This window comes from Diceros bicornis, chromosome 9 (assembly GCF_020826845.1).
Source record: "Diceros bicornis minor isolate mBicDic1 chromosome 9, mDicBic1.mat.cur, whole genome shotgun sequence".
NCBI classification, from domain to species: domain Eukaryota; kingdom Metazoa; phylum Chordata; class Mammalia; order Perissodactyla; family Rhinocerotidae; genus Diceros; species Diceros bicornis.
In genome coordinates this window covers 13,390,767-13,418,757 of record NC_080748.1, presented here as the reverse complement: position 1 = coordinate 13,418,757, position 27,991 = coordinate 13,390,767, and the positions used below count along the sequence as shown (strand labels likewise).

At 42.0% G+C, this 27,991-nt stretch overlaps 1 protein-coding gene across 1 annotated transcript; it reads left to right on the top strand.

The window, feature by feature from the left end:
- The first annotated feature begins 152 nt into the window (after positions 1-152).
- Positions 153-5,277, top strand: HMGB1 (high mobility group box 1). The gene is made up of 5 exons (XM_058547953.1): positions 153-273; positions 2,378-2,541; positions 2,752-2,897; positions 3,403-3,577; positions 4,642-5,277. The coding sequence occupies exons 2-5, from the start codon at positions 2,392-2,394 to the stop codon at positions 4,816-4,818; spliced, it is 648 nt and encodes a 215-aa protein (XP_058403936.1). The 5' UTR covers positions 153-273; positions 2,378-2,391; the 3' UTR covers positions 4,819-5,277.
- Positions 5,278-27,991: the final 22,714 nt, after the last annotated feature.

The window sequence follows — 27,991 nt, the reverse complement described above, 5'->3', positions numbered from 1 at the left end:
AATCCTTGATGACGTGTCCCCGGAGACAGCCAATAGCAAACGGGCTCTGGTCAGGACAATGGGAGGTATCGGGCCAATGAGCGAGCCCCGTGAGTTGGCGGTAGCCAATAGGAGCCGCGCTGGCTGGAGAGTAATGTTACAGAGCGGAGAGAGTGAGGAGGCTGCGTCTGGCTCCCGCTCTCACAGCCATTGCAGTACATTGAGCTCCATAGAGACAGCGCCGGGGCAAGTGAGAGCCGGACGGGCACTGGGCGACTCTGTGCTTCGCTGAGGGTGAGTGTGGGGCAGCGCCGCGGCGGGGAGAGCGCCTCCGGCAGCTCCCCGCCCCGCGCGAGAGCCGGATCCCCGCGGCCGGGAGCCGGCGGGTCAGGATCCACACAAAGGCAAATGAGGGGGGACCGTAGGGGGAACTGCGCACGGAGCGAGCCTCTTCTCGGGCGCCGGGAGCCCTGCCCCGCTCCGGAACCCCGGCCCACGGGCTGCCCGAGGCGCTGCGAACCCCGAGCCCCGCGAGTTTCCACCCCCGGCGGCGTCTGCGCTGACTGGCGCAAAAAAAATTTTTTTTAATTAAAAAAAATTTTTAACGTGTTTTCGGCCCCCGGGCCGAGCGTTCGGGCGGCCGGCGTGCGCGGGGGGCGGCGGGGCCGGCGGCGACGGGCGGGCAGGCGGCGGCGGCGGCGCTTCCACGGGCTGCATTGGCCGCCGCAGAGCCCGGACGCCGGCGGCGGGCGCGGGCGGCGGGCGGGCGGGCGCTGCGGGCGGCGGCGCGGTGGGCCGGGGGCGGCGGCGCGGGGCCGGGCCCGCCGGCCCGAGCCCGGGCGCGGCGGCGGCGGCGGCGGCCCGGCGCGGGGGGAGCGGCGCCGCTGCGCTCGCTGGAACATGGCTGACTCGGCCGGCGCTGCTGGCTGGAGAGAAAACAAGGCGGGCGGGAGCGGGCGGGGGAGCTGGGCGCAGCAGTTCCGAGGCAACTTTTTTTTTCCTCTCTCTTTTCACAGCCCCGCGTCCTCCGTGCGGGGGCGGCCGGGCGCGCGGAGGGAGACGGGGAGCGGCGGCCGCGGCCTCCCGGGGCGCCCCCTCCCCCGCGCCGGGAGGGGGAGGGGGAGGGTCCGGCCCGCGCCCCCCGCCCCTCCCCCCGGCCGTCATGGCCGAGTGTGTGCGCCAGAGCGCGGCGCGCACCCCGCCCGCTGCACTCCACACTCGCTCCACTCACTCGCGCACACGCACACACACACACACACACACACACACACACAAAGGGAAGGAGCCATATTCTCGCTCGCGCTCGCCCTCGCGGCGGCGGCGGCGCAGGCGGGGAAGACGCGCAGCGGCCATTCCGTGCGCCGGCCCGGCGGCCGCGGGCGGAGCCAGCCCCCATTTCGAGCGGGGCCGCTCCTCGCCGCGCCTGACAAAATGGGGGCGGCCCGCGGCCTGCGCGGGGCGGGCGGGCGCACGTGGCGGCCCCGGCGGCTAGCCGGGCCTGGAGGCCGCGCCGCGGCCCGCGCCCCTCGGCCCGCCCGCCCCGCCGCGCCGAAGTTCTGGGGGTGGGCGCCGGGCGGCGGGAAGGGTCGTGGGGCCCGAAGGCCGGGAGCCCGCCCCGCGCGGCGCCCCAACTTTCACGGATTAAAAAAAAGACTCTCCTGGCGTGGGGGGGGCACCAGGACAACGAGCAGGAGTGGCTTTTGTCCCTCATCCTTGTTTACTCGAAGAAACTTCAGACCGGACGTGTTTAGTCAGAACCGAAATACATCTCGGGGCCAAACCGATAGGAAGCGGAGCTGCCTCGCGGTGGCAGCCGCACAGATACCGCCGCCACCCCCAGCCTGGGCCCGAGCGCTCGCCTCCCGCCCTCCCTCCGCCCAGCCGACTTGTACGCAGCGAGTCTTGTTCAAGTCATGGTCGGGAAAACTTTAGATGAACGGTGATCCAGGCCCATAATTTGGAAAGGGCTGCTCCCTTTGGCTCTTACCTGTTTATTCCTTGTGTGGTGCAGATCCACGAATCGGCAGCATTCATTTTCTCACCTTCGGTTTTGTTGATTAAAAATGGTTTTGTACGTTAAAAAATTTTTTAAACGATCGGTTAGGTATTCGTTCGGAACAGATACAGGCAGGCAAATAACAAATACTGTATGAGGATACCATTGTGTCTACATTTTATTGAGATCACACTGAAGGACCGTCTTTTGCTTGGCTTAGTCTCTTCTAGGAATTGGCTATTACTGCCATTTTCTCGTTTGGTATTATGGAAGGTTAATGTCACTACTGTGTTAAGTAACCAGTACCTTGGTTTTCATTCACTCCCTAAGAAGTTAAAGTGCTCTTAAATGCCATGATTTCATTGCTGACGTCAAACACTTTTTTTTTGTTTTTTTTTTTAGAAAAATAATTAAACATGGGCAAAGGAGATCCTAAGAAGCCAAGAGGCAAAATGTCATCATATGCATTCTTTGTGCAAACTTGCCGGGAGGAGCACAAGAAGAAGCACCCAGATGCTTCAGTCAACTTCTCAGAGTTTTCTAAGAAGTGCTCAGAGAGGTGGAAGGTAAGAGGACATAAAACACTAAGGAGGTAATAAGAGTTAAGTCCAGATTAGAAGTTTTTAAAAGCCTAGGTGTCATTTGCATAATGTGAGTGGTGGTGATAGAACAGGCTACTAAATAGCAAAGGACGCTGGTTTTATTCGTGTTAATACTTTTGAAGACAGTTTATTAGAATTTTGTTATCAACAAGTTTACAAATAATTCTTTTGTAGACCATGTCTGCTAAAGAGAAAGGAAAATTTGAAGACATGGCAAAGGCGGACAAGGCCCGTTATGAAAGAGAAATGAAAACTTATATCCCTCCTAAAGGGGAAACAAAAAAGAAGTTCAAGGATCCCAATGCACCTAAGAGGCCTCCGTAAGTATCTTGCCTAATTTTATTTTTAAGAAGTGTTTTGCAGTAGAATCAAATTTAGCAAGCCGCCTTGTGGATCTGGAGTGTACAATCCAAGTTCCTTAGCTAATAGTGGCTCATATATTTAAGTATATTTAAGTATTGTAAGTAAAATTCCTGTTGGATGGGTGTGTTAGCTATAACATTTGAACTAGACAGCTTGCCTCTTTCACCCAATATATCTCCAAAATGTAATTTTGATTCTTTTATTTCTTGAGAAACATCTATCTAAAATATTTCATTTGCGGAATATTTTTTTGGAGCTCTAACTTAGTCAATAGTATGTGTTCAACTAATAGTATAAGTTAAATGATTGTAAATTAAGCTTTGGTTATGAAGGCTATTTAGCATATTATAATATTTGCACCCTGTCCAATGCATGGTAGAAATTAGAAGTAGCTTTTCTGTAGCCATACAGTACCCATTTGATAGTTAACTTAAAATTCTAAAATTAAATTTCTCTTTTTAGTTCGGCCTTTTTCTTGTTTTGTTCTGAGTATCGTCCAAAAATCAAAGGAGAGCATCCTGGCCTATCCATTGGTGATGTTGCAAAGAAACTGGGAGAGATGTGGAATAACACTGCTGCAGATGACAAGCAGCCTTATGAAAAGAAGGCTGCTAAGCTGAAGGAGAAATACGAAAAGGTAAGAAGTGTGGATTTGCTTGGTGTAATGATGATAGAGTATGCCAGATGTTAGATGCTTATACTTGGTACCTCGTCTTAATTTCCTGCTTTCTTAATGAGTTTCTAAGAGGTTGAGGTGTAATTCAGTTTGTAGTGTGTAACAGCTGCATTTCAGTGTGTCATTGGCTATAGTCTTAAGTCCTCCATCTTTCAAAGAATATAGAAGATCAAATAAATTATATGTTGACTCAGGCAAAAGCCATACATTTAAGCTGCTTTTGTTATTCCTCAATAGCTCCAAATTTAAGAAATTTTGGTAGTTACTTTGAGTCAAATGATTAGTTATTTTAAATGGTTAGGCACACAACATAAAAACAGGCTGAACAAAGTAATATAGACTATATCCTTCATAAATATACCCTGAAACATTTATGTTCCCTTGCTTAGATAACCAAAAAAACCCAACTTTACTAAGTTAGAAAGTGATAAATCTGTTGATCTGCCCAATAAGTTAATGTGATAAAGAAAAAGCTATGACTCCTCCTATACTTTGAAGTGAAATAATAAATAAAGTTAAATTTTAGTTTTCTCATTCTCGAGAAATGTATCTGTTTGTAGATATTTCTTAATCGCATGCTTAATGGCAAATTCCTTTTTTTTTTTCCTTAAGACAAAATTTCCTACTATGGATTAGGGTCTGACAATATAAACCTGTAGAATGCTTTTTTGCATTCAGAAGGTGGCAGTGTCTACCCTTTAATCAAAGTCTCTACATTCTAGTTTTAATAAACTAAAGTTAGGATGTGGTACATAATTACACTTCAGTGAGGCATAACATTGCAAATATTAGACCAGGTCATTCCATGAATTATGGATTATTAATTGCAGTTATCTCATAGTATTTTATATACGTTTTTCAAAGTCCTGGTTGTTTGTGGAGTTGGGGTGAGTCTGCAGATATATGATATTTTAGCGCAGCTGGGTTCTTGATTTTTCGTAAAGTTTTGCCGCGTTACTTTCATTTCTCACCTTACTTAACTGTTTTGTCTTTCCTGCCACTTCCTCCTGCCTTTATTTTGGAAGGATATTGCTGCATACCGGGCTAAAGGAAAGCCTGATGCAGCAAAAAAGGGAGTTGTGAAGGCTGAAAAAAGCAAGAAAAAGAAGGAAGAGGAGGAAGATGAGGAAGATGAAGAGGATGAGGAGGAGGAGGAAGATGAAGAGGATGAAGATGAAGAAGAAGATGATGATGATGAATAAGTTGGTTCTAGCGCAGTTTTTTTTTCTTGTCTATAAAGCATTTAACCCCCCTGTACACAACTCACTCCTTTTAAAGAAAAAAATTGAAATGTAAGGCTGTGTAAGATTTGTTTTTAAACTGTACAGTGTCTTTTTTTGTATAGTTAACACACTACCGAATGTGTCTTTAGATAGCCCTGTCCTGGTGGTATTTTCAATAGCCACTAACCTTGCCTGGTACAGTATGGGGGTTGTAAATTGGCATGGAAATTTAAAGCAGGTTCTTGTTGGTGCACAGCACAAATTAGTTATATATGGGGATGGTAGTTTTTTCATCTTCAGTTGTCTCTGATGCAGCTTATACGAAATAATTGTTGTTCTGTTAACTGAATACCACTCTGTAATTGCAAAAAAAAAGTTGCAGCTGTTTTGTTGACATTCTGAATGCTTCTAAGTAAATACAATTTTTTTTTATTAGTATTGTTGTCCTTTTCATAGGTCTGAAATTTTTCTTCTTGAGGGGAAGCTAGTCTTTTGCTTTTACCCATTTTGGATCACAAGAATTATTACAGTGTTTATCTTTTCATACAGTTAGCTGATAAAAAGCTTTTGTCTGCACACCCTGCATACTCATGATGAGGGTAATAAAAGTTGAATTGAGACCGTTTTCATCCATAACTGAAACTCCAAAATCTTGATGAGTTGAGAATCAGATTTCACATAGCCCAGTTACATTTACAAAGTGAAGAAGAACCAGTCTACTCACAGCATGGGATTATCAGAACCCAACATTTTGAAAGTCTGTCCTTGAAGGACTAATAGAAAAGGATGTTCTAATCTTTACATGAGGACTTTGTGTTCTTTAACTCCCATTACCATGTAATGGCCGTTATATTTGCAGTTCCCACGTTAAAGAAGACCTGAGAATGTGTCCCCAAAAGCGTGAGCTTAAAATACAAGACTGCCATAATTTTTTTGTTGACATTAGTCCCAGCAAAGGCTCTGGGGAAAAAAAGTACTTGGTGTAAATGTCTTCTATTTATCTAAATATGGATTGCTTAGGAAACTTGAGACTGTCCATTAAAGGTATTTTTAATTAATTGGGCCAACTTGTAAAATTATATGCCACATTTTAAATCAGGTATATTTTCCTATATTATGGTTTGCCCCTTTATAAACTGAATAGACATGAGGAAAGAAGACACACTGTCAGTATGAATTATCCAGTTTATTTGGATTTGATTTTTCTTTACAAAACCCAGACTCATTCATTAGGATCATATGTTTATCTGCTTAGCAGTTTAGGGAACAATTTGGCAATTTTTGTGGTTTTTGGGATTATCGTTCTCTTCAAGTGCCAGTGTATTAAAATAGCGTTCTTGTAATTTTACACGCTTTTGTGATGGAGTGCTGTTTTGTTATATAATTTTGACTTGGATTCTTTCCATTTGCATTTGTTTATGTAACTTCAGGAGGAATACTGAACATCTGAGTCCTGGATGATACTAATAAACTAATAATTGCAGAGGTTTTAAATATTAGTTAAATGGCTTTCACTTAAGATTTAAGATTTTGTTTTATATATACTGGTTTCCAATAATACATCTTAGCAACACCATTTAAAAAGGGCTGGCAAGGTTATTCCCTTTAAAAATACTCTGCTTTAGGTTAATGAGCTGATAAAGACAGGGTTTTTCAAACATTCCAAATGTTCTCAGAGGATGCTCTGTATATATAAATGAGGGAAAACATTTTACTTTCAGAATATTAGGTTAAACAAGAGTGGTTTTTTAAAGCAAGGCGCATGTAGGTAAAAAGCAAGGACAGTGATTATCAAAAGAATTTAGCAGTTTTCTAAACGAAATGAGAGGACCTCAATAGACCGAAATTATGTCAAAACTTTACAAATTTTTAGTTAAGAGGAAGAAGTTAATATCTGATTTACATGAAAGTTTCTGCTGTAGCTATAGAACCACCATTGTCAACATCTGTTGCTAATAAGTGATCCATGTAAAAGTGAGTTCTGCTTCAAGGAAGCTTTGTCACTTCAGTGGGTGTGTCATGACAACTATGTCTTTTAAGGTGTTGAGAATAGGAACAAGGTTTTTTGGGGTAAAGTCAACTGGTTTCAGATCTTGACAGGAAGAAGTGGACAAAGACCCTCTTCAATCTGAAAACTAAAATAGATCTGTTTAGTGTTTCAACAGTGTCCCCTGGAACTTAGATGTCCAAAGCTCGTAATTGGAAGGGGGAGGCAATTTAGATAATTCCGTGTAAAGCCTTGGTATGACAAGATGACTTTTTTTTGCCAAATATTTTGGAGATGACTTTTTTTAAGTTAATGTATAGGAATGTTTTAATGTGTTACAGTTACAGCACTATGGGGTATAAAGGTTTTCTTAACATCAAGAAAAGATTAAACAATCAGTATAAATTTTAGTATTAAATTTTCTGCAGGTTTTTTTGTGTGTGTGAGAGGAAGATCAGCCCTGAGCTGACATCCATGCCAATCCTCTTTTTGCTGAGGACGACTGGCTCTGAGCTGACATCTATTGCCAGTCCTCCTTTTTCTCCCTTTTTCTCCCCAAAGCCCCAGTAGATAGTTGTATGTCATAGTTGGACATCCTTCTAGTTGCTGTATGTGGGACGCCACCTCAGCATGGCCGGAGAAGCGGTGCATCGGTGTGCGCCTGGGATCTGAACCTGGGGCCGCCAGTAGCGGAGCGCGCGCACTTAACCGCTAAGCCACGGGACTGGCCCGCTGCGTTTTTGAAATCGGTACAAAATCATCATACGTATGAAAACTTAATCTAATTTCCTAACTTGTGTAAAGGTTGGGGCTGTTGCTGGTTAGTTGCTGTAATTGTTCTGATGATCTTCCATCAAGGCGTTGATTTGCCATATTTATTAATTTTCTTAGAATGAAATCTGAAAAAGGAAATTTGTGTGTCCTGTGCACCACACAGTAAGAATTAAATGATAAAGATGAAAACTTGATAAAGATGAAAAGCTATATTGAAAACTACACTGGAAAGACAATATAGTGATTTTTTTGAGTGAAAAACGTGGCCAGCTCCCTTGCTTGGCATCACATAAGCTATGATGAAAGTTCAAATCTAGGTCTGCTTGGTACAACGTACCTTCTGAAAGGGCCTGAAATAGCTCTTTTTCAGTACTAGCCAGGCACTTTTTGCAAATAATGGTATCACTGCAAATTTGCACAGATCAAATACAGCTTAAGTCTTGAAATTAACTGTTGCTCAAGTGTGAACCATTGGCTAGTAATTAGGCTGTTTTATTAATAAGGGAGGGATTGTGGTAAGTTATTTAAAATTTTTTTCATATTTGTGCTTTGTCATTTTCAAGTGACTCTTGAAATGCCTTTTAAAACTACATAAAAGCCAGAAAATGGTTTGGGTACCTATGCAACAAAAGATGCAAGCTGGTTCATTTTCTTGTCCCCTTCTAATAGCAAAGACATGAACAGCAGTGCTAACACTTGCCATAACTTGGGAAATTCCCTGGGTCTGAGCCAAGTTGCTCTCTGGAGTAATAAGGCAAAATGTTGCTCTGTTCTAGGAATTTAATGATACACCATGGCACAGAAATATATACCACAACACATAATGACACAAGCATAACTTAATATACCACACTCCAGAATATATTACACCCATCTCCCAGTAGGTTTCAGTCTGAAATGGATCATATCTACCAGGAGGAAGTGTAATCACTTATGCCTTTAGGCATGTCCATTGGTTTGGACCTTCTATATAGTCGAATTTATTGGTCATCCATTGAAAAAGAGGAAGTAGTACTATATATCAGGAATACTACAAGGAATTATGAGAGACCTGTAAGTGACGGCATGAGGAATGGTAGGCAAGGGTCAAGCATGTGGAAACGGAAAGCCACTAATGAATGGTCAGAACATCAGTGAAAGGGGATTAAAGAGATCCTTGTAAATTTTTACGAAGGACGTCTTTTTCTTTCTCTTTTCAGTCACAATTCAGACATATAAGTGACATTCTATAGTGTGATGCCCCATAATATATTTGATCATTTGTTTAGTCATGATTGATGGTCATTCACTTTGTTTCCTATTGTTTGCTATTTCTAACAATACTGCAAGGAGCACCTGTGTACATTTCTCTTAGGCATGTGTAGGTCTTTAGATACCTCAAAGTAGAATTGCTGAGTCAAAAGATACATGCATTTAAAAATTTGGCAGATATTGACAAAATGCCCTCCCCAAGGCTATACTTACTGTGAAACATTTTAGCAATGATACTTATGACAAATCAAGATTTTTATTGGTTATTTTGGGACTCCGTGAAATAACTATCCATTTTTAAAAGATAAATTAAAATACTGAAATATTGTCATTTGTTCAGAGCCACCCAAACACAAGGCAAAATCAGAACTGAAAGACCCTTGGGTTGACTATTGATTATTTAAACTATTGAACAAAGTATTTCTCTAAAAAGTTATTGCAATAACTAAATATTTCAGTAATCCATTGTGTGAAAATGAGGAACTTCCTTCCCATTTTGGCATCTTCCGTCCTAAATGGAAGTATCTGGTAGTTTTATCTGGGAAGGCTTTTTCTAGCAGAGATTATGTGTCAATCTTTACAGATGCAGCAGCCAACAGTTTTGGAAAAGCAAGTTTGTCTACAAATTTAGTCAAGGATTGTGTGGGCAGGATTCTAGGCATTAGGAGATGAGAGGTTACTTGGGAAAGTGCAACGCATACTGACGATCTGCCTTAAATGGAATAAAGTTGACCACTGCTTCACCTCCTTGCTGGGGATGGTACTTTGGGGTAAAGGACATATTCCAAATGCATTTATAAATGCAATTGTATTAATAGACTTTAAAGTGTAATTAAAGTTGTTCCTCAGAGTTACATAGAATCTCTAATTACAGGCTTTACTATAGTTTTGTTCATTGGGTTTCAATTAGAGATCATCTTATAAAGTGTTCTGAACATAACTGGGTAAGAGAATAAAAAGTCCTAAAACAAAAAATGCATCGACTGGGTGTGAGAGAGTACTCAGGATAAGGCCCAGGAAGGTGTGAAGAGTAAGTACTTGGAGGCTAGTCAGAGCAAGGATGTCGCAGGCCCCTCCCCACTCCCCAACCTGGATTTCAGGGCAGCTCAGGTCTTGCTCTGCCATCTGGAGTCCGACGGGCTCGGACTTGGGCATAGTGAGTGGGCTAGGCACACTCAGGCTGAGAAGCAGGAAGGCAGACCTGAGAGCCTCTCTTCACAAGAGGAACAAGAGTTGCCATTGCTTCCATCAACAGAATAAATTATAGCAGCAGTGTAGGGTGATAGCACATTAGATGTAAAAGGCTCGAAGGGCTCTTGCAGTCGCCCTATGTGTTTTTACAGAGTACTGGGCAAGGGCCCACAGAGATTCAGAGGCTTGCTCAAGGACCAAAAGCAGCATCAAAACAATCTAGCAGTGCTAGGCTCGCAGTAGGTGCAAAAAAAAAAGTGAGTTCCTTCCCCTTCCCTGTAAGGACAGTAACAAGAGGCTGGAAGGCTTCCTCCCCGGCCCTCGCTTTCATGCCTGGGTTCTCCTGCCCTGGCTGCAGTTGTTGAAACGCGAGCAGGGCAGCACACTGCCATCACTGTGATTCCTCTCCGGCCTTTCTCCTTCTATATACTTGGACCCAGAACACTTCCAGCCAAAACAAAGCAAAAATACTGCCAATCATATAGAAAGTTACAAGCCATTTTATTCTAAAGAGTTGGGAAGCACCAGAAAAATGTGTGCTGCTTATGTGTCCTTACAATTGTAGCATGAACTTCCAGAAGTAGAAGGAAGGACTGTAATACACAACACACTACAATAACTTTTGAAAAACTGTTTACCCTTATTATGAATGAAATTTGCGTTCACTGAAAGAAAACAAAGAAAACAAAAATCTACAATTCTACTAGTCAGAAAGACTATTAAAATATTATGCGCCCTTCTAGTTTTATGTATGTAACATGATATATATAAAATATTATTTAATATTTATATAATTTTTAAAACCATTTTCATGTGAACAATTCAGTGGCATTTAGTACATTCACAATGTTGTGCAACCACCACCTCTATCTAGTTTCAAACATTTTCATCACCCCAAAAGGAAACCCCATACCCATTAATTCCTTCTCCCCCAGTCTGCATCATCTCTATGGATTTACCTATTCTGGATATTTCGTATGAATGCAATCATACAATATGTGACCTTTTGTCTCTGGCTTCTTTCACTTAGCATAAGTTTCATCCACATTGTAGTATGTATCAGTACTTCATTCCTTTTTATGGCCGAATGATATTCCATTGTGTGTATATAGCACAATTCATTTATCCATTCATCCATTGATGGACACTTGGCCTGTTGCTCCCTTTTAGCTATTGTGACTAGTGCTGCTATGAACATGTGTATATTTGTTTGAATCTCTGTTTTCAACTCTTTGGGGTATATACCTAGGAGTGAAATTGCTAGATCATATGTTAATTCTATGTTTAACTTTTGGAGGGACCACCAAACTCTTCCACAGCAGCTGATTCATTTTACATTCCCTCTAGCAACGTACAAGCGTTCCAATTTCTCCACAACTTCATCAACATTTCCCTTTTCTTTTTTTTTCTTATAATAATAGCCATCCTAATGGGTGTGAAGTGGTATCTCATTGTGGTTTTGATTTGCATTTCCCTAATGACTAATGATGTTGAGCATCTTTTCATGTGCTTGTTGGCGATCTGAATATCATCTTTGGAGAAATGTCTAATTCAAGTCCTTTGCCCATTTTTAATTTGGGTTGTCTTTTGGTTGTTGTATATATATTTTTGTTTTACAAAAATGGCAATATATTTACAAACATTCTATTTGTAAACTACTTTTTCTGCTTATCAGTCTTTCTTAAACAAAAGTTTCTGCCATCATATATTCTTATTCTGCTCTACATCATTTTTAATGCTTGCATTATTATTCCACTGAATGAAGGTAAAATACCTCAATTATCTAGTCAATCCCATATTTAGACCTTTGTGTAGTTTCTGTTTTCTGATTTTTTACTGTTATGAATAAGGCTAAGATGACTATCCTTTCCTTATGCCCATACCCTTGTGCCCATAATTATTTTGTTAGGTTATAAATATATTCCACAAAGTAAAATTGCTGAATCAAAGGATGAGCTGAATTTGGTGAGTTTTACCAAGCTACCTTCAGAAAGTTTTCACCCAAATGTAATAACTTTTTAAAAGGCTATTCAGACAATTTTACATATAAGGGATACAGAATAGGGTCATAGTTTCTAAGATTTTATAAAGGTTCAAGCCTACAGCTGTGGGGGAAATCGTGAAATGGGTAAACCTTCCAAAGAGAGCAGATGAAAAGCCTGAAACACCTGGAGAGCCATTGGGCTGAAATGTCCATTCACCTTTATACTTTGTTATTTGACCACTTTTCAGGTTGAAGATTAACAGAAAGAGCTTTTATATTCAAGTAATTGCAGGGCTGCAAAGAGAGAATGTGTAGATCAATTGGAATGAGTGAAAAAACTTTGAAAATTTTGCAAAAGCACTAGAGCTTTCTTGCTTTTCATTTCGTTGTATCACTGTTCTTAATAATAATCTACATGATTTCCAAAACTTAGTCATTTATCAGAATTTTTTCCTTTAAGTAAGGTTAACTATATTTTCACATATGATTTAAGACCAGACATAGGTCAACAGTTCTTCTGGGGAGTACATGTCTTATTTAATGGTGGCCAACAGGTCAACATGATATTGGATTAATTATTAAGAAACTTATCTTCTAGTCAATCCCATACACTGATGAGTATTGGATTTTACACTATGCAGATCAAACCTGAAAAGCAGTGTAAATTTCACGTTTCTTTTAAGAACCTAAATTTTAGAGGTCAACATTGCAAAACTTTATGTCATGAATATATATACATTGAGCATCTATAGATAATTATAATGGACCATTAGATGTCATATTAATTCTATTTTTAACAATTAGATATGTTATTGTATAATAGCTCTATTGTAAATATAATTAATACTTGAGGTTTAAAAAAATTAAACAGTTAAAGTCTTGAGGGTTTTTAAAGAATTGCAGTTAATCTACTGACAGGAAAAAAAAACTGAGATGCTTATTATTTTTTGCTATGTTTTCATTTTTAGGCCAAATCTAATTTTTTCTCACCTTTAGGACCCAGCAGTCTTAATAGGCTATTATTAATAATAATATTTACAACCTCACTAAAAAAATCATAAAAACATTTCCTTCTTGTTTTATTATAAATATCTTTTTTAATGGGAAAATTAAGAAACTGCTGTTGCAAACAGAAATTAAACTCAAAATATATCTTTACTAACTTGCATGCCTCCACCATCAAATAGGATGAAAAAAAGAATGAATAAATGCTCATATCAGAGTTGAATATGTGACTTTACTTCTTTTTTATTTAAATCTGTAGACCAAGAGTAAAGCATGTGACAAAGATGTGGACTGGACCAGGAGCCTGTGATAGCATATGGGAGTCTGGTGATGTTCTACTCACGCTTTGGCAAGTTAGCGAGCACCACTTGGGCCAGGGATGGCGGCCAGAATGGTCAGCAGGGTTACTGCTTTTGGCTCCAGCAGGAGCTCCCATGTAACTGGGGATGGAGTGCCTGTTCTAGGGAATATTTTTTACAACTGTTAACATTTGCTTGATTGGTGGGACCTATTGAGTGCCCAATCAAAGCACCTCCTTTGAAACAGAACAACTCCTTTGAAGCCACATTTCAGGGAAAGAAAATCTGGAACCATTTTTTCTAGAGATAAGTAACCTGCTGCTAGGTGTGATGTGTTGTGATTTCACTGCAATAGACTTACAAGGAGTAGCTTATACTGATTTTCAGAAATACAAAGGAATTCCTAAAACTGTTATTCTTCTTCCCAAGGACTCGGGAATGTGGATCTCCATCAAGTTTCTGGTCTCTTTAATTCCAGGGAGGAAGGCAGTTAGGTAAGTAATGGAAATTGTCAGATAACAGTCATCCTCTTATCATGTACTCTAGATTCTTTTCTAAGACCCAATTTTAGCTAAAAATATAAAATAAAACCCATGTGGCATCACTTCAGAGAGTTAAGAGGAGAAAGTCTGAGGAAGATTTTTTTGTGTGTGAGGAAGATCAGCCCTGTGGTAACATCTGCCAATCCTCCTCCTTTTTTTTGTTGAGGAAGACTGGCCCTGGGCTAACATCCGTGCCCATCTTCCTCCACTTTATATGGGATGCCACCACAGCATGGCTTGTCAAGCAGTGCGTCAGTGCACGCCCGGGATCCCAACCGGCGAACCCCGGGCCCCCACAGCGGAGCGTGCGCACTTAACCGCTTATGCCACCGGGCCGGCCCCCTGAGGAAGATTTTTAGGGAATAAACTAGCAAAACATATTCATGATAAAGCTGATCAAAATTACGACTGAAATCTAAGTTCATACTCAGTATGAAGTCTTTCAATTTTTTATAAAAGAATTTTAGAAGAAATGTTATTAATCAAAATGTGGCAGTTACAAGTATAACGTACCATTCCACATGGGACTTCCCTGTGTGTAGCTGTCCTCTCACTACCTAAAACTCATTAACATGACTTTTAACGTATAAAAATGATAAAAACAGGACAAACACTCCAATGTATTTTCCCTGAGAGAGAGGCTAAGGTACGAAAGAACCCCTCGTGTCACAAGTACCTCCCCAGAACGGTAAATTCTATGATAAGGCTAACCCCAGCCTCCCCGTTCCTCTCAAGTAGCTTCTGCTGATCCCATCAGATCCTTCCTCTCCTGACCCAAATGTCCAGTGACACAGGGCGCCTGTGGCCACTGAGGGAGCTGGTCAGAACCTCAGACACCTCTAGGGTCTGTGCACATCCCACAGATCTCTCCAATGGGTGCTGTGGCACGCTGCCCCAGCCGCCCTCAAATGCTTTCTTTTCAAGTCGCCAAAAGTTTGTAGGGAATGGGGTTGAAGTCTCAGTTCCCTATCTCCAGGCACATTACCTTCAAGCCTTCAAGTCTTGATTTCTATTTTCCACTTCTTATTAAAAAAGCAGAGAGGGAGTCAAAATGCAATTCAAATTACATAATCGTTTGTGGCTCCGTTCAAATGACATGTTAACGTTTTTCTAGTCCGGCTGTCAGTTCCGGGAGGGCTGGGCCTGCTCCTGTCTTGTTGACTGCTGGGTCACCTGTGTAGGTCTCATAAATAAGTGCTTCATGAATGAATTCATCTTCTACCCTGTGGCAAACTACAAATTCTAATATATTGGTTCTAATACTGAATAGGATACAAGTCATTTCTAGAAATTTAGGTTGACACACCCTACCACCCAGTTGCCTGGAGGGATTTGGGATACTGCTAGCAAAAAAAAATGGGGACATTTCAATATAATAATAGAGAAATAAGTTATGAACTCTGAGATCCTGGGAAGAACGGACACTAATATGCCCAGTGACTATCATAATTTTTGCAATGTCTCCAGATGTGGATATCATTATCAGAAATAACTGTCACTTTTGACAAGCCTTTTCTTTTCAGCCGATTTTCTCCTTGACTATAAAATATTTAGGTTTAGAGAACATTTGCTTTTAGAGTTAAGACTCCTTCAGTTCCATTAATACATAAAGGTAATTTCATTAATGTCATTAAATCTTTCTTTATGGACTGAATTCTTATTAAATACAACAGACTACATTGGGTCTGTCACTAAGTCAAATGTGTTTAATTGAATTGAAGTGAGTCTTTCTCAAATTTATTTTAACCAAGTTTTAGGTGAAAATCTTCCTCTAAACGATTGTGCTTACGATTATATTATTATAACTCTCTAGTTACCCTATAATTTAACCTTCTTTAAATGACATGAGATTACATTAAAAAGTGACAAGTAGCATACGTCACGTAAAGAAACTGTGAAGACCACTAATATTGAGTGGATCTCACACTGTGGGTTGGAAAATATCTAAATTCTGGGAGAATGAATTTCCTTGCCCCCAAATCAATCCAGCCTCTCTCCACAGGTTGATGACAACACCTCCTCCAAATGTAAAGCTGAGAAACCCAACTCTTTGATTAGCAGGCAGCCTGCTCACTGGAGATTCGTTCATTCACTCAGAAATGAGCCAGGAACTGTGCCCGGCAGAGGAGACTCAGAGATACACAAAACAGACCAGGCGCCTCCCTCACGACGATGCTTCCACAAGCCTGCATTTTCATGGGGAAGACCAACTATGAACAAGTAAACGTACATACGTAAGGAAGATCATTTCAGATGCTGCTCAGGGCCATGAAGATAATAAACGAGGGTGAAGGATAGAGGTGGGCTACTTAGTTTGGAAAGGCCTCTCTGAGGAGATGATAGCAGGAAGTTAGTTCCTTTTCCCACTTCATTAGCAGCTCCGCCTGCTGCTCTCTGTCAGTTGGCTTGGACGAGGATGGTGGCTGGCTAATGTTCAGTGACCCTCTGGGGCAGCCCAAGCAGAAGTTCCTGAGGTCCCTGCAGGTCACTGTTCCCTACGTCCCCAGGCCTTTCCCTGATCTAGGAAGGCCCTGAGTCTTCTTCCAGTTTCCCCTCACTGACTGCTTCTGGCCCTTACTCACGCCCTCCAAGGAGAGGCCTGCGTGTGCAGCTCTCAGGATGTGGAGAGCTGCAAATAGCACCAACAGCTGCAGCTGGAGCTAGCTGCCCGGGAAGTGTGCCAGCTGCTGCCACCATGGGAGCCAGGCCGGCCACGGGCCTCCTCATGCCCTCGTGAGCAGCCTAGCAGAACCCTCGATGATTTAGGCCAACTCACTAGTGCAAATTAGGGCCCTTATTCTCTTATTTATGCCCACGTGATGATGGAGGGCAGGAGAAGAAGAAAAGAACGTGCGCCCTTAAATGTTTTCTACTTATCTTCACAACAGCCTCAGAGGTGGGTTAGCACCAATAATGACCTCTTTTGTACAAGGTGAAGGGGGGACAGGACTATCTGAGGAGAGCAGATTCACAGAGAACCAGGAATCAAATCCAGCCCTCTGTGTTTTTGGTGCACAGCCTTCTCCTAAAGATCTGTTCAGTCTTTTTACGTTATCTTCTTAAAACATTTTCTCCTGAGTTTTATGCTAGTTACAAGACTCACATTCTCCTCTGGCCACATTCCTAAACTCCAAAATGTAAGTATGATTTATAAAACACCATGGGAAATTTGCCTTTGAAGGACACCTACAAGGAAATTAAAACGGATCCCTTGCTCTGCCACACACAGTCAGAACAGGGATGGGGTCCAGGTCACGCACAGCCCCAGTCAGGTTTCCCAAAGGAAAGTGCGAGCGGTGACAATCGGGAAGCAGAGCACGGTTGGTGCCCAGGGGCTTCACCCTTCTCGAAGGTTGGTGTACATTTGCATGGGTGTCAGCTCTGGCCGATGGCAGGGGGCCCCGGGGCAACACTGAGCTGGGAGGCAGATGCTTGATCCTTCTGGTCTCTACCCTTCCACGAGGACACGCACTGCTGCCTCCGGGCCCTGCCTGGTGCTGGACTGGAATTCTGGTCCCTTTCAAGGCCAAAATGCCTTGGCAGGGTGGCTGGAGGCCCGGGCATGTGCTGTAGGTCCAGTCTCGTATGAGCGATGGCCTGGTGGGGAGCGGGACAGAGCCCTCACTCTCTCCTCCCATCCGGTGGCCGTGCTGGGTGTGAGTGACGCCTCGGAAGGAGAAAAACTGCTCTCCTGAGGTAAGTGGGCTGAATAAAAAAACCCAACTGCTGAGATTGGCCCAGATTCTGCTCTGACGCTCGGCCTTGGTCCTGGGGGAGCTTCTCAGGGCAGTTTTAGCTCCTCTCTCAGCTTTTATGTGAAAAGAAGAGAAAACACACAACTCAGAAATGAGTGTACAGCACCATAATTGTCACAGGAAACCATTGCAAATGACCGTGACATTATATAGTATTTTCATCTTTCTTCTGTTTTGTTTTTCATTATGCAACAAAAAATGTTCATGTTTATCATCTAAATGTTAACAATTCAGCTGGTATTTAATACATGTTACTTAGGGGGCTACCTCAAAAAAAACCCCAAAAAACAAACTTTTTAAACAAAACCATACAAGGTTGACAGGTCAACAGTGCAGATTTTATGAAATAACAACATTTGCAGTGAATGGGAAGCTCCATTATACTCTTTTTCAATTAAATTTTAAACACGCTTTAGCAAATATGTCTGTTTCCTCCAGGTGGGTGTTCTGTTTCAGGCTCCCTTTCTGCTGCCCGAGAGAGTTTCACGTCTGCCAGAAGCTCCCCTGAGAGACGAGCAGAGCTTAATTTGGAATATTAACTCCTCTGCCTATTATTTCCATAAAGCCAGGCCTACCTCGCTCCCAGGGGCGTCAGAAATTGCTTTTGTGTGCTGTTTGGAGAGGCCTTGGCATCCGGAAACAAAGAGAAGTGAAATAAACCGATGCCCCAAAGCGATAAGGTAGTGAGGCCAAAGACCTCAAGAAGCACCGAGTTTTCAGTCACTGGTTTTCTAAAGCCATCCAAGCGCAGGCTGCGGAGCTGCACTGCTTTGTGCGGCCCTCACTTGACCACTTGCTCGTTGGGCGTCCTCGGGCAAGTATTTAACCTCCCGCGCTACAATTTCCCCATCTGTAAAACAGACACAGTAATTGTGCTGACTTCATAAGACTTCACTGGCATGTGTGAGAATTCAATAAAATAATCCATGTAAAGGGGCCAGCCCTGTGGCCTAGTGGTTAAGTTCGGCACACTCCTCTTCAGCAGCCCGGTTTGACTCCCAGGTGTAGACCTACACCACTCATCAGTGGCCATGACACGGAGGCCCACATACAAAAAAGAGGAAGATTGGCAGCAGGTGTTAGCTCAGGGCAACCCTTCCTCAGCAAAAAAAAAAAAATAATAATAATCCATGTAAAATGCCTGGCACAGTGCTAGGCACTGGGTTGGAACTCAAGAAATAGCTATTACTTTTTTAATAATAATAAATTATGTAATAAATTAGCTTATAAGAATTATTATTATATTATTACAAACTCTCATCCCTTTCTCATTCTCCAACTTGGGCTCCCACCTCAATGCAGAACATAGGACAGTGGCTTCATTCCTAGTGATTAGAACTTGACATCAGTGGTTCTCAGTCGCCTAGGGAGCCTACAGAGGTCCTGATGCCTGTGTCTCACCCCCAGGATCCAGATTTAATTGATCTCAGGTGTGGCCCAGGCTTTGGAAGGTTTGAAAGCTCCCCAGGTGATTCTAATGCACAGCCAAGTTTGGTAAGCAGTGCCTTTGGGGTTGTCCTAATCGAAAAGGCAAACAGATGTTTACAGTTTAAATCAAATAAAAGCACCATGTATGCCAAGCTAATAAGTTAACTCACTATGCTGCATCAACCGTTCAAATCACCCAATCAATCTGACCTATTTTTTCACTGAATTTATAAGTTTTGACTGATTTCACCAACTAATTCAGTAAAAAGTTTGATTCATCATAATTCTATGGCCACAGCCTCAAGTAAGTTGAATTTGTTGGGAACCAGCTATGATTGTGTGGGTCTTTGGAAACTTTCAGATGATACTTTACTACAGAAGTTCACATTATTTAATTCCATTCTTTACGTTCACTAAGAAACAGGATTTAAATAAAAACGCTGATAGTTTTGGATTGATTTCACCAATTCATTTAATAAAAATTTGATTTCTCAAACTCCTACAGCTACAGCCTACAGGAAATTGAATTTGCTGGGGACCAGCTAGGATTTTAAGTGTAATGTAGAATATAAATTACTACAGGAGTGCACATTATTTAATTCTATCATGCACACTTGCTAACCAACTGGATGTTAAATAAAATGCTGATGGCTGGAATGAGATTAATGTTGTCTCATCCCTTTGATCTCATCCTGGGGACCTTTGAAGGCATGTAGGTTGCTACTGGATTTGGACACCGCTGTGTATTATTAACCTCTTTAAAAAATTAATGAGCATGTTGGTCCACTTCATGCTTTGGTCATACTGATCCATCAGATGAATCACGGGTGAGGTAGCACTTATAGCCTCCATCAACTTCCTGTCAACATTTTCTGTTAGAGGCACGAAATGCTCTATTAGAAAAAGTCCCTGAACCTTGTTGCCCAGAAGTTCTGCATCTGGCCTTGGACCTGGGGCATCACGGGCCACTTTGACCAGCCAGGCAGAGCAAGCCTATCTGGGATGCCCCCACAGTTGGACAAAACAGAATTCAACAACCACTTGTCTCCAAGTATTTATGTTTAAAACATAAAACAGTTATCAAGTTGAAAATGAGGGCATTTTATGTGTATGGGCTACTGCCCCCACTGCAAAGCAAGTTGTTTATTAGGGTATTTATTTGTAAGGGGCATAGAAATCACATCATTAGAAAATGGAGGGCATGAGAAAGGTATTTTAAATTTTCCCTTCTGATAGTTTTACAAAAAAAGGAATTTTCATGAAAGACTGGGTAAAAAATTAGCTCATAGTGGTCAAAAGGGTAGGAACGGAACAAATATTTAATAAGTGCCTATTACGTGCTAGGCTCTTTCTGTACATAATCTCTTTTAATCCTTACAGCAACTCCCCAAGATAGAATCAGTCCCAATTCATAGACTGGGTAATTAAGGTTCAGAGAGATTAAGTAACTTGATCAAGGCTGCATAGCTCGAAGTCACAAAAATGGGATTTGAACCCAGGTCAGTCTGCCCCAGACTCCATGAGCTATTCACTACATAACAGGGTGACCAACCATCCTGGTTTGTCCGGGACTGAGGGATTTCCTGGAATGTGGGACCCCATTTCAAAACCATAACAGTCCCTGGAAAACCAGGATGAGTTGGCTACTCTACTTGGTAACCAGAGGTTACTGCTCCCTTAGCCAGCCTCCAGATTCCAGGCCCTAGGGCTGCCCCTGGTGGGAAGGCCACATGGGAGGCCTGGATCCCGCACTTATTCAGAAAATAGTATGTCAAACCATGGTACATTCCCACTGGAGAAAGCAAGTTAATGGCACTTCTAGCCAAATTACTATATCCTTAGATCATATAGGTCAAGGATCGGCAAGCTTTTTCCCTGAAGGGCCATTTTTCATTTTGTGGGTCACAAGCTCTCTGTCACAACTACCCAACTCTGTCATTGTAGTGGGAAGCAGCCACAGACAATACAGAAATGAATGGGTCAGACTGTGTTCCAAGAAAACTGTAGTTACCACAACCAGAGGTGGTCAGGACTTGGCCCGTGGAGAGTTGGCCAAACCCTGATGTAGATTATTAACAAAGAATCTTTTGCATAGATAATGCATTTTTGAAGAATTATTATTTCTGGAAGTTACTTTATTGGGGTAGTTGGGAGCTTATCTTTTGGACTAACCTATTCATGAATTACTGTGCCTACTATTTCCTACTATTTTGGGACTATGAAATTTGACTTTTCTCATGCTACCCAAAAATCACATCGTGTGTGGGTGTGTGAAGGCAGCAGTCTGATATCTCCCATCACAAATTTATATCCCCTTCCTCTTCTGTTGGGAGACATAAGTCACATTCATTTCTCCATTGTCATTTCAACCACTTCTATTTCCAAACACCATTTAAAAAGTAATTCCTACTGCACTCTACATAAACTTAAGATATATTCATTTGCTTCAATATAGCATTTTCTTTATTGTGTGCTGGAAAAATATTATTCGATATTTCTATTTCGAAAAGTATATACCACGTTACCACTAGAGCAGCGGCCACCATCCCAACCTTCGTTCACCTGTGCCGTCATCCATTCAGGGGGACTCGCTGAGCACTCACTCCTCGAGGGACAGGGGGAGGGGCCACTCAAGACCCTAAGCCCCATCACAGAGATGCCCCAAAGGGGAGGAGCATACAAACCAACATAGCCTTAAATGCAAAAGGGCCAGTGGGCATGGCTTGAGGACACTAGAGGAAAAAGGGGATGCAAATTTGGGGGGAAAACAGCAAATGTTAAGGCTTGGGCTCAGGAATAAGCCAAGCACAGAGGGGGATAATAAATACATTCGCTCAGGAACAGAAGAAGTGCTCAGCCTTTGGAGACAGCGAGGGATCATAAGGACACATTGTTAAAGCAGCAGAAGCCACTGTATGTTCTCAAGCAGGAGATCCAGCGTGCTAAAAAGGGTGCTTTAAGCAGTGTCCTACTAGTGTCCAGGGCAGTTGGAGTTAAGGGGCTGGGTCAGAGTGTGATAGCTGAAATGGAAGTAAGGGATACGGTCCAAAAAATTTCCACAGGAATCAGGAGGATGACGGCAGCGTCACTAATTCCAGAAAAATTGGGAAGAGGTGATGCTCATTTATGAAGATGACTTCAAGTTTTAGCTTGAGAAACTTCAGGTCTTCTCATGCTCCTTGAATCAAGAGGTTCTCTGGGTGAGTAGGGGGGAGATAGGGCTACCTGGTGCAGACTGTACGTAGAACTCCCTGTGGAGATGATAACTGAACCAGGCAAGGCGTTGCCTAGGCTTTTTTTGCCATTCATTTGCTCAATGGTCACTGCCTAAACTCGTACGTTTGGCTGAAGAGCAACATATTAGAACTAGTGTCTCTTCTGACTTACTCTGGCTGCCCAATGCACAAATTTTCAGATAACAGCCACCTCTGACACTTCTCTACTAATTCTAGATTCCCCAAATCATAACTTTTGAGTTAACCTGTAACTGCCTGCATTACCAGTGCTGCTACACTGGGTTCTGACAACTGGTTTTGATCACTTGGGGCACTGCTCAAGTCTGGCTGTCTGGCCCACACCACACTAGTCACTGAGTTGGTGATCGGCAAGCTTGTAGTTGACTTAGGAGAACTGAATCAAACTGCTTATGACCCTAAAAGAGAGTCACTTATAAAAAGTACTACAACAATTAAGAATACATAAACACACATTAGATAAATATTTAGATAACGCATGCATTAAGCTATTTTGGCTTGATGATAAAATCAGAACCAACTATTCACCTGAAAACTTTTCATAATTGTTGAATTTATCAATTGAACCCATTGACTTCAATTTTCAAACCTTACACTTGTAAGGAAGGCATTAATATTGAAGATTATAGTGACAGCCAGTAAAGGAGAATACAGTGATAAATAATTTAGCTTCTTTATGCTTCAGTTGCTTTCCTAAATTACTTATGAAACAGCAACCAATACTACTGGTGCTACTGGGAAAGCTGACATTATCCATTTCTTATTCAACAATGGAGTCACTAAAAAAGGAGAGAGAGCAAGGAGGCCGGGAATGAGAGACTCATTATTGTATTAAATACAGATTCCGGATCTTGAGAAGCTGCATGTGTGGTTTGGCTACAGGACATCAAAAGCCACTAAGCAAGAGCATGACATTTGTTGTAGCCAAAGTAAACAATTTTTATTTCTGTTTTCCATATGTAAGCATATGAGTAGAACACAGCACATTTTATATTTGTATGTTTTGGGAAAACATGTAGAATTATAATCATCATAATATGAAACATCCCTTATGCTACTAAATGTTTCATCACTGCTTTGGAAGTGCTCATGAGCACAGAATACGGAAATTGGTGCACCTATAAAATTTCAGTACTAGGAAGGAGTTTGGTATGGTCCAGACAGAAAGAACTGCACCTGAATTGTCTCAGTTACAAGAAAATTTATTCTATAACCTGTTTCCAGAACATGTGACTCAAATATCATAGTAACTTATCAAATATAATCCTCCTTGCCAGGAAAATTTTGCTAGAACCTTACTGAGATTTTTTTTCTGATCTCACTAGAGATGGAAAAGTCTCCCACTCTCCCTAAACTCCCACGTTATTCCTCTCTCTCCCAAAGAAGAGAGTTTTTTGGAGTCAGAACCCCTCCCCCAGACATAAACTTGATCAAATTCATGCACTTCCAGAGAAGTCTTTACCAAGAGTTCAGACAGATTGAGAGTTCTTTTTATGAAATATCAGTTCTCTATATTGTAACAGATATGCCTGCCAGACAAGATATTTGCAACAAACTTTATAAACTTCCATATTTTGAGAAATCAATTGTGGGTGTTAAGACTGGAAACAGAAGAAATTACTGAAAAGAAGTTACTGACAATGTAAATAAAGTCTTCAACAGTGCCTGGCATATAGTATTTGCTCAATAAATATTATAAATGTTAGCTATTGTAATTTTCTTATTTGGGAATGTTCATATTTATGAATGGTAAATATGGTAGCATATTACTTTCAAATGGTAGCATGTATATACATATTTATAAATGTATACACATATTTATGTATCTAATGGATATGTATAAACAGAGAAGTGTCTACCTTTTCTAATTGCCAAAAATAATCTGTGCTTGTGAATGAATTCATTGCTGTTTGCTGTTTATTTGTTCTCCCGTGGAGAGTTGGAAAGGAGAGCACTAGCAGAGGTGTGAAATGGCTCATTTATTTTAATTATTAACTTAGAAACCTCACCATAATTATTCTTATCTTAGCATTGAAGCAAATTTGACCATTGATGAAATAGCTAATCAATGAATTAAAATCACAAAACTTACTGCACAGCACCCCTTTATCACAGAATAATCACATATCAGAATTAGAAGGGCCTTCAAGTGTCATCCAGTACAATGCCTTCATTTTACAAGTGAGGACACTCGCCCAAAGAGGCGAGGTGACAGGCCCGAGCCCGCGGGAAGCAGCAGAGGGGTCGTTCCAAGACTGGACTTTTGCCTCCGCATCCGGGCTCTGTCCAGTCTCACTATCTGTATGGCTTTTTCTCCTCTATACAAACAAGTCTATCTGATTATGCTGAATCTGCGTGAAGCTGTTCCAGCTGGATTTGCCTCCTTGGCCTCGTGTGGGTGACAGCCTCGTAAGCCTCTCACATACCGAGAAGAGGGATTATGATTCTGAGAGAATCGAACTGAAGGGGCCCCAACAAGTTTCCCCTTAACCTCACCGTTTCTGCTCTGCTGTTGTAGCTATTCAAAAATATATGGGTGTCCAGTAACATCACCTCATTTTAGAATTAAAAAGTCCACTGTTTTAACTTTTGTTTTCCAAGTGTATTTTTTGTGCGTGAGGAATACCAGCCCTGAGCTAACATCCAACGCCAATCCTCTTTTATTTATTTATTTTTTTTTGCTGAGGAAGACTGGCCGTGGGCTAAGATCCATGTCCATCTTCCTCTACTTTATATGGGACGCCACCACAGCATTGCCTAACAAGCGTCATGTCAGCGTGCGCCCGGGATCTGAACCAGTGAACTCTGGGCCGCCGCAGCAGAGCGCGCGCACCCAACAGCTTGTGCCACTGGGCCGGCCCCCCAAGTGTGTTTTTAAATGAAGTCTTTGAAATAGGTCACAGGAATCTCTTTCTTATATCTAGACAAAGCATTTTTAGTGAGAATTGGTTATTGACAAGTTCAGGAAATTACTTGTCTCTGATTCTGATGTTCAGAAGGGGTGGTCCACATGGGTAAATTAGCATAAAACCACCCATGCAGAACCTAACATGGAGTACATGGGCTGGGGCTCCCGAAGGCCAACTTTGGGTCTCCTCTATGTCTGTATCGCCAGTAATAAGCACTGTGTTTGGTATGTTGTAGGTGCTCAATAAAGTTTGTTGGACAAATTAATGAAAGAATAAGCAAATTAAACTTCTGGTTCTCCAAACTTGCCATGGAAACAGAAAAGTACCTTAACCTGGAGGCAGGCATCTGTACGTTCTAAGGTTGTCTCTCCCAAACTTGATGGTCTGGTGGCTACTTCAGTGAGACGTAAAACCAACCAACTAGCCAAACAAAAAACCAAACACTCTTTCAAACTTTTCCATCTACCTCTGGTAGCCACTGGAAAGCATATTCCCATATCTGAAGAGGCATCCTTGAACTTTAGTGGGTGACTTGGGAATGTACCCCTGCACCCCACTACTTCCTTCAGAATGCTAGGCTATTCAGAAATGCTGGCCTATGTCTCTCATTCACTTCCAAAGCCAGATGACCAGTGCCTGTAGCACCTCACCTCTTTTGGGTGTTATCCACGGCAAAACCCATCTCCAAGTTTTTTGCCTGAGTGGGGTTGCGTATAGCATGGTGTTCCCATCAAGAAAAAATTAACACTTAAGTTCACTCACTGACATTTTAGACAATTTCCTCTTTAACGAAGGCCTTGCCTTTCTGTCGTTAGAATCTCAGGCAGCCTGACTTCTGATTAAATTTGTCCATTAGGCGATGGAAGATACTTCAGAGCGTATGCTGCTTGAAAGACGGCTCGTCACAACCATGTGTTGTAAAACTATTTTGTGCATGTGGCCTACTAGTAGGGAAAGGCATTCCAGCACAGAGCATATGTGTGTCAGTGCTGGCAGGAGACCATGCAGGGGTATGAATATGTATGTTTTAAGGAAGGAGGAACAGTTGAGAATGGACAAAAGACAGCCAGGGCACCCTCCCACAGCTACACAGTCATGCACCGCATAATGACATTGCAGCCAAGAATGGACTGAATATATGATGGTGGTCCCATCAGATTAGTACCATACAGCCTAGGTGTGCAGTAGGCTGTACCATATAGGTTTGTGTAAGTACATGCTATGATGTTCGCACAGCGACAGAATCGCCTAACGACGCATTTCTCAGAATGTATCCCTGTTGTTAAGCGACACGAGTGTCATTACACCAGTAACCAAAGCTTACTTTAGGAAAGCTCAGCTCTGCTCCCTTGTAGAGACGTGAAACTGCATCTGAAGACATGGTTTTGAGGTTTGAACATCGAGGTCTCTTTACGTAAGCATCAGCAATAAAACATCCTTATGTTGACCACATTTTCTTTTCCAGAGACATCGGAAAAGAACAGGGCTTGCTCCATAGGTCTAAAAAGGACACTCTGCCTCCTTTCTTAAAACCTTCCATGGTGTCGTTGCCACCTTTGGTTTTGAATTATAGAAAGATGGATATTTTTGTCCCTAAGCCAAGAAGACTGCCATGTGTCTTTTACACAGCAGCTACATTTCACACAAGAGAAGTGTTTTTTACCTGACTTGTCCCGTGGCATTTAAAAAGATCTGCACTGGACTTTGCCACATTCATTTTTTCCATCCCCAAGGCACTACTGTGAGTTGGTGGGAAGAAAAACATTGACTTCACTTAAGCCTGGAGAGAGGTCAGTGACATGTCCAGAATCACACGGTGACTCAGAAGACCTGCCTGGGCAGTTTCTTAATCAGTTTGAAGGTTGGCTATTTAAACAGCAGGAGATATTTATTCATTTAGGAAGTCTCTTAGGCTGTGTTTCTAAATGGTCACCATCTAGATTAAGGGGAAAATCATGCACTTTTTACTCACTACTCCAAGTAAACAAAATGAAAATAAAAATATATTCAAAAAAGTTTGTAGAAAACTTCTCTCATGATAAATCTATAGTTGGCTATTATTAAGCCAAAAAAGCCTGTTTGAAAGCTATCTCATGCTTTTGAAGTTGACTTCACGGAGCAGGTTTGTGCCCCCATGACCGTTCCCACCCTCACCCCAATAGTGCCACTGTGAGAAAAATGCCCCCAAGTGGCAAGACCAACATCTAAGCCCACTGGATATTTAACAAATTTTCTTATGTGTGGGTGAAAGCTGACTTTCCAAAACCTGCTGGCCACTTTTTCATCTTTACCTAGATGCTTGTACTGCAGACAAAATGTTAGAGAACTCGAGGAGGACCACAGGCAATTTAACGACCTTCTTCCCCACCCCAGCAGTTTGGGATACCACCTTTAGGCCAGTTTATGTTATTAATCAACTCAGGGCAATTATTGGTTCTAAATTAAGTTTCCCCTTTTTATGTTCAGCTGCAGTTGAAACTCATATTTTCTCTGAATCAATAAAATAATCTTAGAAGTGGGTTGGAATCTCCTTGGTTTTTCCACTCCTGTTAGGACACAATTCTCCTGTCCCTACTTTACCCTTTGCATGTTAAACAATTCTAGTTTCTTTAAGGATTCAATCTTTGTCTAGCTCCCTCTCCAGCCAGCTGTATGACTCCTCTCTGAGCCTGCCGTGAGTTTCTTGATTACGATCTCCAGTAGTTTGGAAATCTACCCACACCAGCGGCCCTCACCCTCCAAAATAAAGACAAAACAACTCACATACACATTC